Source organism: Equus asinus, chromosome 8 (genome assembly GCF_041296235.1).
Source record: "Equus asinus isolate D_3611 breed Donkey chromosome 8, EquAss-T2T_v2, whole genome shotgun sequence".
In the NCBI taxonomy this organism is placed as follows: Eukaryota; Metazoa; Chordata; class Mammalia; order Perissodactyla; family Equidae; genus Equus; species Equus asinus.
The window spans coordinates 63,115,649-63,129,496 of NC_091797.1; the positions used below are offsets into that span (position 1 = coordinate 63,115,649).

Genomic DNA, 13,848 nt, shown 5'->3' on the forward strand with positions numbered 1-13,848 from the left:
TTCTCCATCTGAACATTGGTCTAAAACACATTATTTTTAAACCAGCAGTTTACATAGAACCCAACTTACTGTAACCCAGTATCTGTTTCTAAGGAGTAATTCTCACCCCACTCTGTTTCTGCCCTGTAAGAAACCATCATAATTGATAGTAAAGAGTTCTGGTCACCCAAATGGAAAATGTTACCAACTGGGGTATCTTTTTGGCCTATAGAGAAAGGGATGTCAGTTATATCTTAAGAAAACATGATATAACATATGTTGTTGCTGGGTTTTCTTTCTTTTTCTTTATCACTCATTCATCAGAAATGTTTATTGAGTACTTATTATGTTCTATATCCGCAATATAGTAGAAAGTTAGAGACCCAGTGCTTGACAGTAACTCACAGTGCAGTGGTGGAAAAATGTGTAAATACAGTGCAGTGTGGCATTGCTAAAATGGAAGAACGTGTCAGAAATGCTTGTTCCACCATCACTACAGAATTTCAAGAATTGCATACCGTGTGCATTGCAGGACAATCTGCCAGGAGAAATTACTACATATAATGATGCTCTGAGAAGCGATTCTTCCAGTGAAATTCCGTGTAAATGTGTAGCCCACAGCTGTCATCTCCTGTACAAATATTTCCCCTGCTTAATTTTCACTACTAGTTTCCTTTCTCCTCATCTCGCTATTGTCGCTTTCCCTCAGGAGGGAGAGGAGGCTAAGGAAAGCAGCCATATCTAGCAAACACAGAATCTAAGAACTCTTGTGGAGCATTCTTTCTCCTCGGAGAAACATTACACACATAGAACATATTACAAAATAGTTATGTTCCCAAATAATTATAAGGCAACTGGCATTTTGTTGATTTTATCCTCATTTCTGAATTGTACTCCCATGGAAAAGATTCTGGTCTTATCTGAGATTTAGTCACGCCTGAACTGGAATCCCCAAGGCTTTATTCGCAAGTGTTCACATGAAGGGGAAAGCCTAAGGAAAGGATTTAGGGGAGGCGCTTTGCAAGGTAGGTAGGAAGATGGGGCTCAAAGCAGAGTTTCCTGAGTCCCAGGTGACAAGTATGACACCATACCTGTGGTATGGTGGAGGAAGGCACAGCTCTGAACAAACCTGAAATACCACAGGACATCATGAAGACTCCAAAGTCTCAAAGGTGTGCCGGCTGGGGCAGCAGCAGAGCCAGCAACGCCCAGCAAGAAACCTGGGGGGCCCAGTGGAAGTCACTGTCACGTTCACTGGAAATAAGCTTGTCCGTGAACACATATGAGATAGCCTTTAGGACTTCCAGAAATATTTGAGGGAGACTTTGCAGGAGACTGAGATCTGTATGAGCAGGTGGGTGGCGACACGCTGAGGATATCTGAACATAAGTTCCTCAATTCATTTCCTAAGTGTCTGACTACTGCTCTTACTGTCATAAGTGGCCCCCACTGATATGGGAATTCCCTTACTTGCACTATGTTGCCTTGAAGTGTCCTTCTCTTTTTCATGTAAATCTCATGGAACGTTCTACTTTGCTCTTTCCTCACTAGACACCCAATTAAATTCTTATCATGATAATACCTTCCCTGGCTCCAAACTATACTTGAATAAGTAGATCACAGTGAAGCGATAGACTATTACAACAAAACAAAAAAGACAAACCAAAACAAACTGAAGCTCCTGTAAAGACCTGCTGGTCTCCTAGGTTTTCTAACTTAACTGTCCCCCCGCCCCCGAACCCCACGTCTTAGATTCAGCCTTGTTCTGGACTCTAAGCCCAATCACAAGTCTAAGGAGGAGACAATCAGGAGCCCTGGGCCAGCAGTTCACCAGTGGAGCACCCAAGGGGTCCTGCTGATGATTCTGCTGCAATATCAGAGCCTCACATCCCAGGAAAGTGGCCTCCAAACTCCTCTGTAACCAAGCCTTACCTATTACTCCATTCTGCTAGTAACTGGATTGCTGCCCCTAGGCCTGGCTAGACAGGTGGCTGCTCTGTCACACCTACACTGTGCTCAATGACTGTTTGAGCTTCTCCCAAATGTCCCTAATAAGACAGATGCCCTAGATCTTGGGTGCCATTTGAACCATCTGTGCATACCATCGGTCCCTCCCCATGGAGTTGACCTCTCATCCCCACATGTGCCTGCCCCCTGCCTTCTTTGGTACACTCTCCTCATTGCTACTTGAGCCTCAGTTCTGACCAAGTTAAGGAAAATAACTAGCCCAAGAGATACATGGGGCTGCTTCATGGCACTGCCCCAGCCTGCACCACTGTGAGAGTCACGACCCTGACCTTGTGTGATGCTGGAGCCCAAAGGGACTGGCAGCAGAAAACGGCTTGTTTCTTGCGCAGGAGGAGACCAGCAAGGCCCAAGTCTGCCAGGGCCATCTCTGCTGTTCAGCAATTTGAATTTTTGAAGAGTGACTCAAATAGGTCTCACCTATATATCCTTGAGAATTTGTTACAAATCATTGGTCCATCTTTAGAAACTCAACTCCAAAATCTATAATTAGGATAACTACTTGGTTATCCTATATACAACTGTGAGGTTGTATAGCATCAGGATGTATTTGGATTCATACCTCTCTTGGTTACTAAGACAATATCATTAACTGTGAAGGCTGTGGTACATTCAAGGCCAAGCTTCTGTGGGGTGTGAAGAACAAGGTAACTGACACAGGGACAGACAGTGGGGAGTGGGCAGGGGGAGAGCAGACTCCCATTGCTGGCTCTGGGCATCAAATCTGGGTGGTAGCCAGTGGAAAGAAGTGACCTTGTGAATTGGGATAACAAATCTAAAGACCCAAAATGATTTAGAGCCTTACTCATAATTGCCCAAAATCATGGGGTGGGCCTGCCCCTCCCCATCCCATTCTTCTAGCAGTTCTGTGACATTTCCCCTCACAGGTTGCACTTGGTGTGCATTTTAACTTTCTTTACCCTGATCAGTACAGCTGGAGGTGGGACAGGGAAACATCAAGGAATGTGAGTTACTCTTACCTTGCATCTTGGAAAGAGCATTCAATCTCCACACTACAAAAAGGTACACGGGATGCCAAGTGCAGATAATATCCAAAGAACCGCCCAAAAACTGCTAATTGAAAGTTAAAGAGGAAAGAGTGGCTGCATGGTTAATTTTCGCAAAGCTGTCCTGTAATGCAGCAGGTCCCTAAAGATCCAGCTCATTAGGCGCCTGGCCTCTCTCCTTGTCTGGCTCTTGTCAAGTACTTTTCTTCCTTCCTCCTGCTCTGTGCAGACACACTACTCCTGGGGCCCTGCCAGGTCAGCTCTGAAGGTAATCCCAAAGAATCCTTCAGCAAATGGTGACGTGCTGGGGGACGAGGCAGAACAAGGTGTTCGGGGACTGAACTAATTGTGTTTTAATTTGTCTAACGCTGGTGGCAAACGGGGCTGCTATGTGACAGTGACGAAATGCAACCCTTATGGACTGCTTTAAAAAGGCTTTGGAAAGGAGGGAAGGGAAGGAAGGTAGGGAAAAACAAATATCTAGACTAAAAATAGTTTTCTTAGAATTGCTTTCTGGGGTGTCTGAACCACAACAATAAAAGTGCTTATATTCACGCCACCAGCACTGAAATAAATGAAGAAAGGGAAAGAAACCAGGCAAGATCTAGAGCAGGCCTAGCTGCCTTTAGCCATCTCCTTGGTACTATATGCTGTCAATTTCAAGGGGACACAACTTCTGATAAGCTCTCCCAAGATTAGCTGTAGCTGGCTTTTCATTGCTGGCCAATCTTTAAGTTCAGATAACTGCACTTATTTGGCTCTGACAAAAGAAACAAGACCAGGGAGTGATATGCAAACCAGAGATGTCATCCCACCTGCCATTGTCCATAGTATTTTCCCACATACAACCCAGGGAACAGACATATTGACTACATAGCTCTGCCAACCAGCATCTATGCCACTTTACAAAGCATTTTTATTTTTTCTGATTAAAAATTTACTCCTTAAGTTGCAATAAGAACATGCATCATTTCAGAATGACAGTTTTATATAGTCTCATTCTGCTTCCCTTTATTACCAGAACTTCCTAGTCTGCATTTGGCTGCCAAATCCAAGACTCCTAGCTATACTGAAATTATTCTTTATTTTAATAAACAAGATAAGTTGATTGTAAAAGTTACTGGTTTTTACTCTAATAGCTAACATTAAAAAAAAAAAAAAACTCTGTGCAGTTTTTGAAACATTTCACATATACTGGCTCATCTAACTTTTGCAGCTACCAATTAAGGATGAGATTAGTATTATCAGTTGGTAGATAAGGAAACTGAGGCTCAGAGAGTTCCAGTATCAGACATCTAAGATGTGGAAAGTCAAGACTCAACTCATAGCTTCTGACTCTGAATTCTGAGCTCTTTTCATTGGACAACATTGCCTCTACTTTTTATGTCATAAACTACTTCCAGTCATTCAATAAAAGATCCTCTAAGGAATGAAGAAGGATCAATTAACTATCTACCAAGCATCACATAGTGGGCCCCCTTCCACTAATATAAATGTTGCTGGAAGATGGAAAAGAGCCACTTGGCCATAGTGCCCTAAGGAGTTTCCACCAAGTAGAATAGCCTAGAAAAGTTTAAATGCAAATAGAAACTGAAAGATATGAATGAGTCAACAATTTGGAGCAGTTACATAGAGTTCTATAGATAGAATAGACTGGTGGGGGATGAGGGAAAAGGAAGGAAGTAGTTGGGTGTCTGTTCTGAAAAAATGTTCAGTGATCCCTTTCAGTTGAAAATGCTCAGCCTGTGGCTTCTTGTTCTGGAAAGCTGGCTGGGCCATTTTACTAGTGGTCTCTAACTAGATCAACAATGGGCTCTTTACCCAACAGTGGTACATCCACAGACTAACCAGAACCCTACGTGGCAGCCTGGTACACAGGGTTCTGCCCTAAAGGGGTGATGGCAGTTTACTCAGTCAATTAGGTTAGCTCCTTCCAGAATCTGTACTGGGACAATGGAGAGAACTGGTCAGAAAAGAGTTTGGCAATGCAGAAAAAGGTGGAGATGTTAATGTGTGTGTAAGTACTGAGCAGGAGGGAGCAGGAGGGTGGAGGATATAGACACTGGTCGGGAGGAGCAAGGAGAGGGACAGAACCAGAAGCAACCACATGCAAAGTTATCTGGCCCTCAGATCTGCCTTGGTTCTGAACAGCGCTCCAATTCTGATTCAGGTGTATCCTTAAATAAATCCCCTTTGTCTTAAAGGGGCCACCATGAGTGAATCTGTCCTGGCAACAAAAGAACCTAACAATCCAGAGTTCTTCCTACAGAAGCTGAAGGTTTCTCTTTAGAGTACTTACTCACATTAATTAGAATCAGGATTGTGTACATCTCATTAACAAGGTTTATAGAAGGGAGACAAACATACAGAGCTTGCTATCCTGTCTCCTTGGTAAATCTTCCCAGAACAATGGCCACTTTCCTCTGAATCTATTGCCCTAGATATGTGCCTCTCATTTGAATTCAACAAAAGTTTACTGAGCATCAATGTGTACAAGAAACTGTGCAGGCCATTTATTAGGCTTAACCAACCTTATTGTCACCTTATGCTTTTTATTTCCAATTTACTTCCTGTGTTATTTGGCTCCATAAAAACTAGGATCTTGCCTCAACATCTTTGTGGGCCCAATTAGCCCAATGTTTCCCATAACACAGGAACTCAAGAATCAGTTGGCAAATGTATCTATGACACGCGTTTTGCATGAAGTTCAAGGAAGTCTAAAAATGGTAGTGCCTGAGTCATAAGCTACCGAGTTCAGGTTAAAGAGGAAACAAAGAAAGATCTGTATAAAGAGTAAACCTACTGACTTGTAAAACAAGGTTAGAGGCCTGTCCACTTGACCCATGTAGCTAATTAGACCAAGGGCAGGCATCTAACTCAAGTGGAGCCTGTCCACCAGCTGGTCCTCCAGGTTGAAAACCCTGCCCTAGACCATGGAGGTGAGACAGAGTGTGTGTGAGAAAATAAAATGGAATAGAGAACTAGAAATTGGTAGACAGATCCAAGAAGAGCAATGGAGGCAGAGAAAGGTCAGACCCGCCTTAGTTTCTGCTCTTTCTGAAGCCTAGTTGGTTTGTCCAGCTTTTCCCATGTTGCATCAAGTGTCTTCCTTGGAACCACAAGAACCCTCACTAGAACACCTCCCTCTTGTGAGGTCCTTCTAGCCCTTCTCCCCACTGGTCATAAGACACATAAGCACAATTTTAAGAAATATTTTTCATAAGAAATAAGACATTCTCCACTAAATGATATTCCAGTCATTCTCAAATGGGGGCAATTTTGCCTGTCAAGTGGCACTTCTGATCATTATAAGAGGGGTAGGATTGGGTGTGTGCTACTGATATCTAGTGAATAGAGGCCAGAGGTACTGCTAAACATCTTACAATGCACAGGACAGCCCCCACAACAAAGAATTATCTGGCCCAAAATATCACTAGTGCAGAGGTTGAAAACCCTGCCCTAGACCATGGGGGTGATAATACAAAGCATATACTACCTTTCCGTATTCAAGGGTTTATGTCATGTGATGTACATGTATGGAAAAGTCAAGACTGGGAAAATGTAAAAATGTTAAATTTGTGTTAGAAGGTTGAGATGATGGGTGCATCTCCACCTTTTTTATTTTCAAAGTTTTATGTGTTGGCATTTTTATTGGGTGTAATTTGACAAAGCAAAAACAAATAAACACACCAAAAAAAGAAAGAAGAGGCGGAAAGACTGGAGGAGGGGAAGAAGGAAGGAGAAGTCACTTGAACTGCTTCATCTACAGTTGTGCCCACTATACCATAAAGAGTTATAAACAGGTAATGTCCATGACTCACACCCTCTCAGAAGTGAGGCCAGCTATACTGAGAAGGTGCCTCTTGTGGTGACGTCCCTTTTCAGAATTCTGTTAAAAATGATGACAAATGTTCCAGTATACTACTTATGCCAATTTTTTAAAAACTGCAAGTGGTCGGTCACAAAGAACATAAGCATTAGGGACATCAAGTAGGACTGAGGAGAGCTGAGACTCACCTTTGGCGTCCATTAGTTCAGCCTGCTCACCTCTAGCATCTTAGCCCCAACCACACCCTGACTCACAGTTGATGGATTTGGGAAATTGTGTCCATGACGGTATGAATAGGACGTGGCAAAGCAAGCAGCAGCCCCAGGAGCAAGGTGTAAGTCTATGAGCAGAAGCGGTTCGGGAACATCTCCAGGCAGCCGCTGCTGCAGGCACCTGGGACATTTTTCACTACCACCCCTTTCTTGTACTCAAATCAAACACTTCTTTTAAATTCCCTAATTCTAACTTTCAAAAAGTTCTGCCTTATGCACAAACTAAATCTGTCCTATTTGCTTTCCTTTATAGGCCATCTCCACAATTCAAATATAATTGGCCAGCATTCCCGAATGAAGTGATAGCAGTTGAACACAACAGTTAAGTTTCCTTTTGCTCTTCTTTGCTCTTTCTCCTAACCCCAGGCTAAGAAATATTTTGAGCAATTGTGTTATAGCAGAAAATAAACACTATACACCATAACTCCTTAAGTTGCATAGACTCAGAGACTAAAATAATCAACATATTCATAAATGTGTCGAACAAGAGATATCCAGGTTAGTATGTTGACAAATATAATTTGTTTTCTTAAGTTTTCTCATTTTTCAGGACATGGATATAGTACAATATTCCAAAGGTATCAAAGCACATACGGTGACCCCAGCTCTCCTCTCCAGAGGGAAGCATTGCTATATTTTTTGTTACATGAAATTTGGAACTACAAGAACTCTTATGCACATTTAGTGGCTTATAAATTAAGTGGCAAAGATGCTCTGGGAGAAGGTTCTGAATGACAAACTGAAACAAAATGTCATCTTCTTCTAATCTGAACATCATTCCTCCTTCAGGGCACAGACTCTTATTTGTAATCAAGAAAAAATTTGCCCATTTGTCTAACATTATGAAATTAGGCTCACATTAAGCAGTTTATGTCTCCCTGAAACATTGTGGGATCTATTCTTGTTAAAAAAATAATAACACCTAATTTGTTCAACTACCTGCTTATTGCAGAGAGGGCCTTTGTCTTTCACTCAGTACTAGCAATTCTCAGTTTTTGATGTTAGGCAAAGAAAGGCAAAGAGCTCTTTTGGACTATCTGGCAATATTTAATTTATGTGTTGATAGAATAAAATAAATCTTGAGGTCAAGGTATGCATTGATGAGTGAAAGGTCAGGTGAGCCTTCATTTGCCACCACCCAAGTCAGGGACTCTTAGTGGGAGGAACACGGGAGGGTGCAGGGTGCTCAAGGAAGAATGACCTCCTAGGGGAGCACTTTAGAATCTGTGTGTGGGAGAGGTCATTTAAAAATTACATGTGTCTACCTCCTTTATGTCAGGGGTCAGTAAACTATGGGCTGAATCTAGCCCACCATCTGTTTTTATGCTTAAAGCTTTACTGGAACACAGCCATGCTCACTTGATTTTATCTTGTCTATGCTGCTTTTGCAATGGCAAAGTTGAGTAGATGACATAGATTGTATGGCCCACAAAGTAAAAAATATTTACTACCTGGCCCTTAACAGAAAAAGTTTGTTACCCCCTGCCCGAGATATTTCCTGAGACTCATTACAAAGTGAGCTGCCATTACTAAATAATGTATCCTTTTCCTCAAGTATGTCCTTTTCCTTAGGACTTTAAGATCAAGGTTTACTTTGGTTGTTAGTAATTAAGAACTGAAAAATAGTGGCTTAAACAAGATACTTCTCTCTCAAAGAAAAGTCCAGGGCTGAATTGACACTCTAGTGTCAGCACCCAGGCTGTACTCTACACAGCTTCCATTGCCAAGATCATACCATGGTCCAAAATGGTTGCCAAAGTACCAGCCATTACATTCACATCCAAATAGCAGAAAGAAAAAGAATAGCCTCAACCCATCTTTTAAGGAAACTTCTGGAAATATCACTAACCACTTCTAATTACAAATCATTGGCTAAACTTGGCCACATAGATACACCTAGCTGTAGTGGAGGCTCAGAAGTGTAGACTTTTAGTTGGCTGGCAAGTTGCTTGGATTAAAAAGTCAACCTTGTGTTATTTTTCAAATGGGGGTTGGATATTGAAAGATAAGTAGCAATCTCTGCCACAGGAACCTCACTCCAATCACCAAGTCTCTTACTAAGATAGGTGCACACTCTGCGCAGTCTAATCATTTGGCATAGCTCCAAAATGACAGATATTTGTTTAACATTTATTTAAGAGACGGTAATATCAGTGCCAGTGAGAACTAGTTTTTCGTTGGTTGTTTGTTTTCAAATTTCCAGGCAAAAGTGCTGCCTCCTTCAGAAGGAGTGGACAAATTCTCCTTTTACCAGTAGGTATGGGGTTGTGTGCGTAGACCTGTGTTAACAGAGTACTTCCATACAGTGCAGTGATTTTCCTTTTTAGTGAACTGTCTGCTTGCCTTTTCTGTCTCTGGGTCCACAGGACCCTGACGCTATCCCACTCCCACTGCAACTCTCCAACTACATGCTCATTCTGCATTTACCCTGTTCATTACAAGTCACCAAGACTCAATATTAACCCCTCCCCAAAACCACAGCTACCCCACATCCAGGGCAATAACAGTGCTCTGTAACCTTTAGGTTCTGACAATCTCCAACCAAAAAGGGCTCCTCATCTTCCTTTTAACATTGGTGATATGGGAAGTAGAGGTGGAGCTAAGGCAACATCAAGAAGAAAGAGCTTGAGAAATAAAAAATTAAGAATGGATTCTGAATCCTTGATTCCAGATGGTTTTCTGCATATTAAATAAGAATGGGAAAAAAATGACAAGTCATGCCCTTGGCATATCAGTTAATACTTAGCCAACAATCTTTTCCTCATATTTTTCCTCCTCTTCAAAAGTAAATAACCAGACCTTCCGTATCAACATGTAAACTCCTGGAAATTTCTCTCTCACATCAAAGTCCAGGGCTGAAGGGTACTCCATTGTGTCAGAGACTCAAGCAACCCCATACATTCTATTTTCTGTAAAGCTAGGAAACAGATATCATCTGCAAGCTCCAAAATATACTTAAAGGCTGCCAAAAAGCAACCAAAATAAAGTAGAAGACAAAGGGGAGAAGTGAAGAGAAGAAACACACAGAGTGGCATATCTCAGAAAACACCAGCGAAAATACATTTCTCGGAGCTGAGGGTTACAATCTCATGTGCAAGGTCTATTTCACCAGAAAGTGATGAAACTGGGTAAACAAAGGTAAACCTTCTATCTGTAACAAGGTGAGATTTTGGGTGGGAGGCAGACCTACAGAAACAATCAAAGAAATAAGTGAGCCATATTTAAAGAAAGAGTTGGTTTCTTGGCATTGGAGAAAAAGAAAGCCTTGTGATTTGAAAACAACTAGCCTGAATGAGCACCCTAGCACCTCCTTGCCATGTCAACCCTCAGCCTTACACCTCAATCTTGTGCAAATAGCTGGTTTAGAAGACCCAATGCATTCAAATATGAGTGACAAAAAAGTAACCATATGCAGACCACACCTACATCAATCAAAAAATAGGAAAAAAATATGGAAAATGGCAAGAAAACTTACTTACAGAGAAGTCATAGAAAAACGCTGCCATTGGATCATGTGAAATTTCTGGAGAAATATTTTACAATAAATTCTAAAAACAAAGTGAATAAATTTCTCTATGAAGAAAAATCACACAGCTGAAATAGAGAGAGATGGCAAAAAAAACAGGAGGACCTGAAAGGTGAGCTTGCAGAACTCAGAAAGGGGTGAAAAACAAAGTTACTGAAAATGGAAATGGAATGTGTGCAAGGAAGGAGAGACCACAGAAAACAGAGTAAGGGACAGAAGAGATAACAATGAGGAAAGTATTCAAAACGAAGTGGAAATAAAGGGTTTGAAAACATTAGAGAGAAATTAATAGGTAGAGAAGTCAGACAAAAGAGAGTCTATTCATGTATAAGTGAAATCTCTGAAGAATGCAACAGAACACAACAGATCAGAACAAAGCCTTAAAGATATAATTCCACAAAACTTTCCTAAAACCAAAGCAGACTCAAATCTGATTATAGAGACAACTATAGACACACAGACACACCAGGAGAACAGGTCAACACTAAGATGAATCCTGATAAAGTCACCAAACTTTATCCCAGAACCTAATACAGGTTTTGGCCTGTGGTAAGTACTCAAGAAACATTCACAAAGAGACTAACAAAACAGCTTTTTCTCCACAAACTCCTCTTTCTGCCTCATCTCCTCTGTTCCTGGGATGGGATATGGTAAGAAATCACTTTCAAAAACAATACCAGAAAACAACAAGATCTTTAAAACATTCTGTTTCATATATTTTCTTTACTAAGGCAGGAGAGATTAAAAATGCATTTTAGAAAGATTTTCAGAAAGGACTGATATAAAAGGTGTTTCTGATAAGCTATACATTCACTATAAATTCAGAAGACATTTTGTCTCATATGCATTGGATTTCAGCAAAATATTATTATATGTCTCCATATGCTATTTACCACATAGAGACAAAAAAGGATAAAATCAGAAAGATTTTTACTTACTTTGGATGTTCAAACTTGTCTATGAGATCAACTTTTTCCACCAGGTCTCCTCCAATTGTTCGGACTAAGTCATAGAAATCGTTTTCTGAGTAATTCTCAGAGGGCAACCAGAATGAGATGTCATTTATCACAGCAGGATATTTGCTAAGATGCTAACAAAACAAGAGAAGAAAAGATAGATGGATTTGTTAGTTGGATGAGAATGCTTAAATTCATGAAAGTTACACTTGGTTAATTAGAAAATGCTGGTAAAATATTATTTCAGCACTTGAATTTTTAAGAACAAAATGAACTTAAAAGATAAGTCAATATTCAAAATTAGCAAATTCTATTATAAATGTTACAGATTCTTCTCACATTCATGCATAACATTACCATATATTATATTTACATCATCATTAATGTTCAATTTAGTATAAAGCAATTTGAATATATCATATTTCAGTTTTTTCCATTTGAGTAGTAGAGGAGAAAAGTTCAAATTTAATTAACAAGTGATTCATTAACTTCTTGTGACACTTTCAGGAAGCCATTTTAATACAGAAATAAGTAAAGCCTTGTCAAAATTGATATTTCAATTAGTAATGTTATTATGTTAGTATTTCTAATAATTAAATAAAGGACTGGGCTGATAAGTAGTCATTTAGGAAGTTATTTTTCAAAGTGCGCCTCTAAAGATGTGATACACACAAATGTAGCCATTTCCCCAGTTTATTCCACTTTTTCCAGTTTATTAGAGCTCATTAGTTCATCATTATATTGGACAGACATTTAAAATTAGATACTTTCAGAAGTTACTACATTTGTTTACATGGTGTATACATATGTACATCACAATTATATATATATTATATATATATACATGCTTTGGTCTATAAGTTACTGCCACAATAAAAAATGTTTCATTTTATAACTATGAAATCTGAAGGGAATATTTGCTAAAGCCATAATTTCGTTAGAAGGGAAAATTTATAAATTGATTTACACCAAGTCTGATATCACTATCAACCCTTTTTTGAATCATTGATCAGAAAAAGCGTAACATTTTTCAAATGGCAAAACCTCTGAAGAACCAAATATTCAAACATAAATGATTGTTCAAATTGAAATATCAATAAAGTCGTCAAACAAATGCCTCGGTTTAGGACACACATTTCAAATGAACTAACAAAGCCGCTATCCAGGGGCTCTCAACAAAACACCACGGTTCCTGAAAACTTTATTGATACAAAGAACAAAAGCACCTGATAAATGTAATATTTATTCATTATTAAAAAAAATATAGAAGGCAACCTCCTTAACAAGGTAATTAATGAAAACCTGTAGCAAACATCATATTTGATGTTAAAGAAAATTTTTAGGAGCATTCCAAATAAAGTCTAGAGTAAGATAAGGACACCCACTCTCACCCTTCCTTGCCCCATTACATTATAAATCCTAACTAAGGCAATAAACAAGAAAAAGCTGTGAACTAAATGAATTGGAATGGAATAGGCAAACATTTGTGATCCTAAATTTGAATCTCTCTTATTAGCTATATGGCTTGGACAAACTGCTTCATCTGCTTTCAATTTTCTCATGTGAAAAATGGAAATATTATTAGTACCACCCTCATACAGTTACTATTTCATATATATTGTTATATTATACACACAATATACAAGAGTTAAGTGAACAAACTGGAGATACATATATCACTATGGCTAAAATTAAAAAACATGATGTTGAGTTTTTTTAAAAAGTAAGTTGTAATAAGATGTGCTCAGTACGATATTTATAGGAAGTTTAAAATCAGGTATAGCATTAATATATATGCATAAGTTGTATTAAAACAAATGTGGGAAGGCTATACAGGACTTTGGAACAATCACTGCCTCTGGGAAAGGAGGGAAAAGTATTTAAGAAGGGTAAAAAAGGGATTTCAACTTTATCTTTACGATGCAAAGGAGTTACGGTTCAACCTTGATTTGTGCAGCAAATGCACTGAGTGACCTTTGCATACTAGAGGTGTTGGTTGGGTTGGGGTAAAGGCAGGTGGCACACCACAGGAAGATCAGCCCCAACTTATACTTTAGTCCCTTCATGCAGATTGATGCTAAACATCTTTTAACACTCTCTTCTTATTAGAGGATAGTAAAATATGCTACCTTCCAAAATATGCTACTTTGGTATAAGGGTTATTTTGAGCTGAAGGCAATTGAGAAGAAGCTAATATAAGAAAAGCTCTTGCCTCTCCTCTGATTTGCCTAAGAACAGGACACAAATTTGCAAA

The 13,848-nt window shown here is 39.6% G+C and overlaps 1 protein-coding gene across 31 annotated transcripts in view; it reads right to left on the reverse strand.

Moving 5' to 3' along the window:
* The window catches only part of FARS2 (phenylalanyl-tRNA synthetase 2, mitochondrial), a 467,039-nt gene that overhangs the window by 143,761 nt on the left and 309,430 nt on the right, over positions 1-13,848 (reverse strand). For all 31 annotated transcript variants that reach the window (XR_011505236.1, XR_011505235.1, XM_070515671.1 and 28 more), the window contains one exon: positions 11,577-11,728. Coding sequence is in view for 29 of the 31 variants with exons in the window: in XM_070515671.1 (XP_070371772.1) it covers positions 11,577-11,728 (152 nt within the window). In the remaining 2 variants the exon portion in view is untranslated. The remainder of the gene's footprint in view (positions 1-11,576; positions 11,729-13,848) is intronic.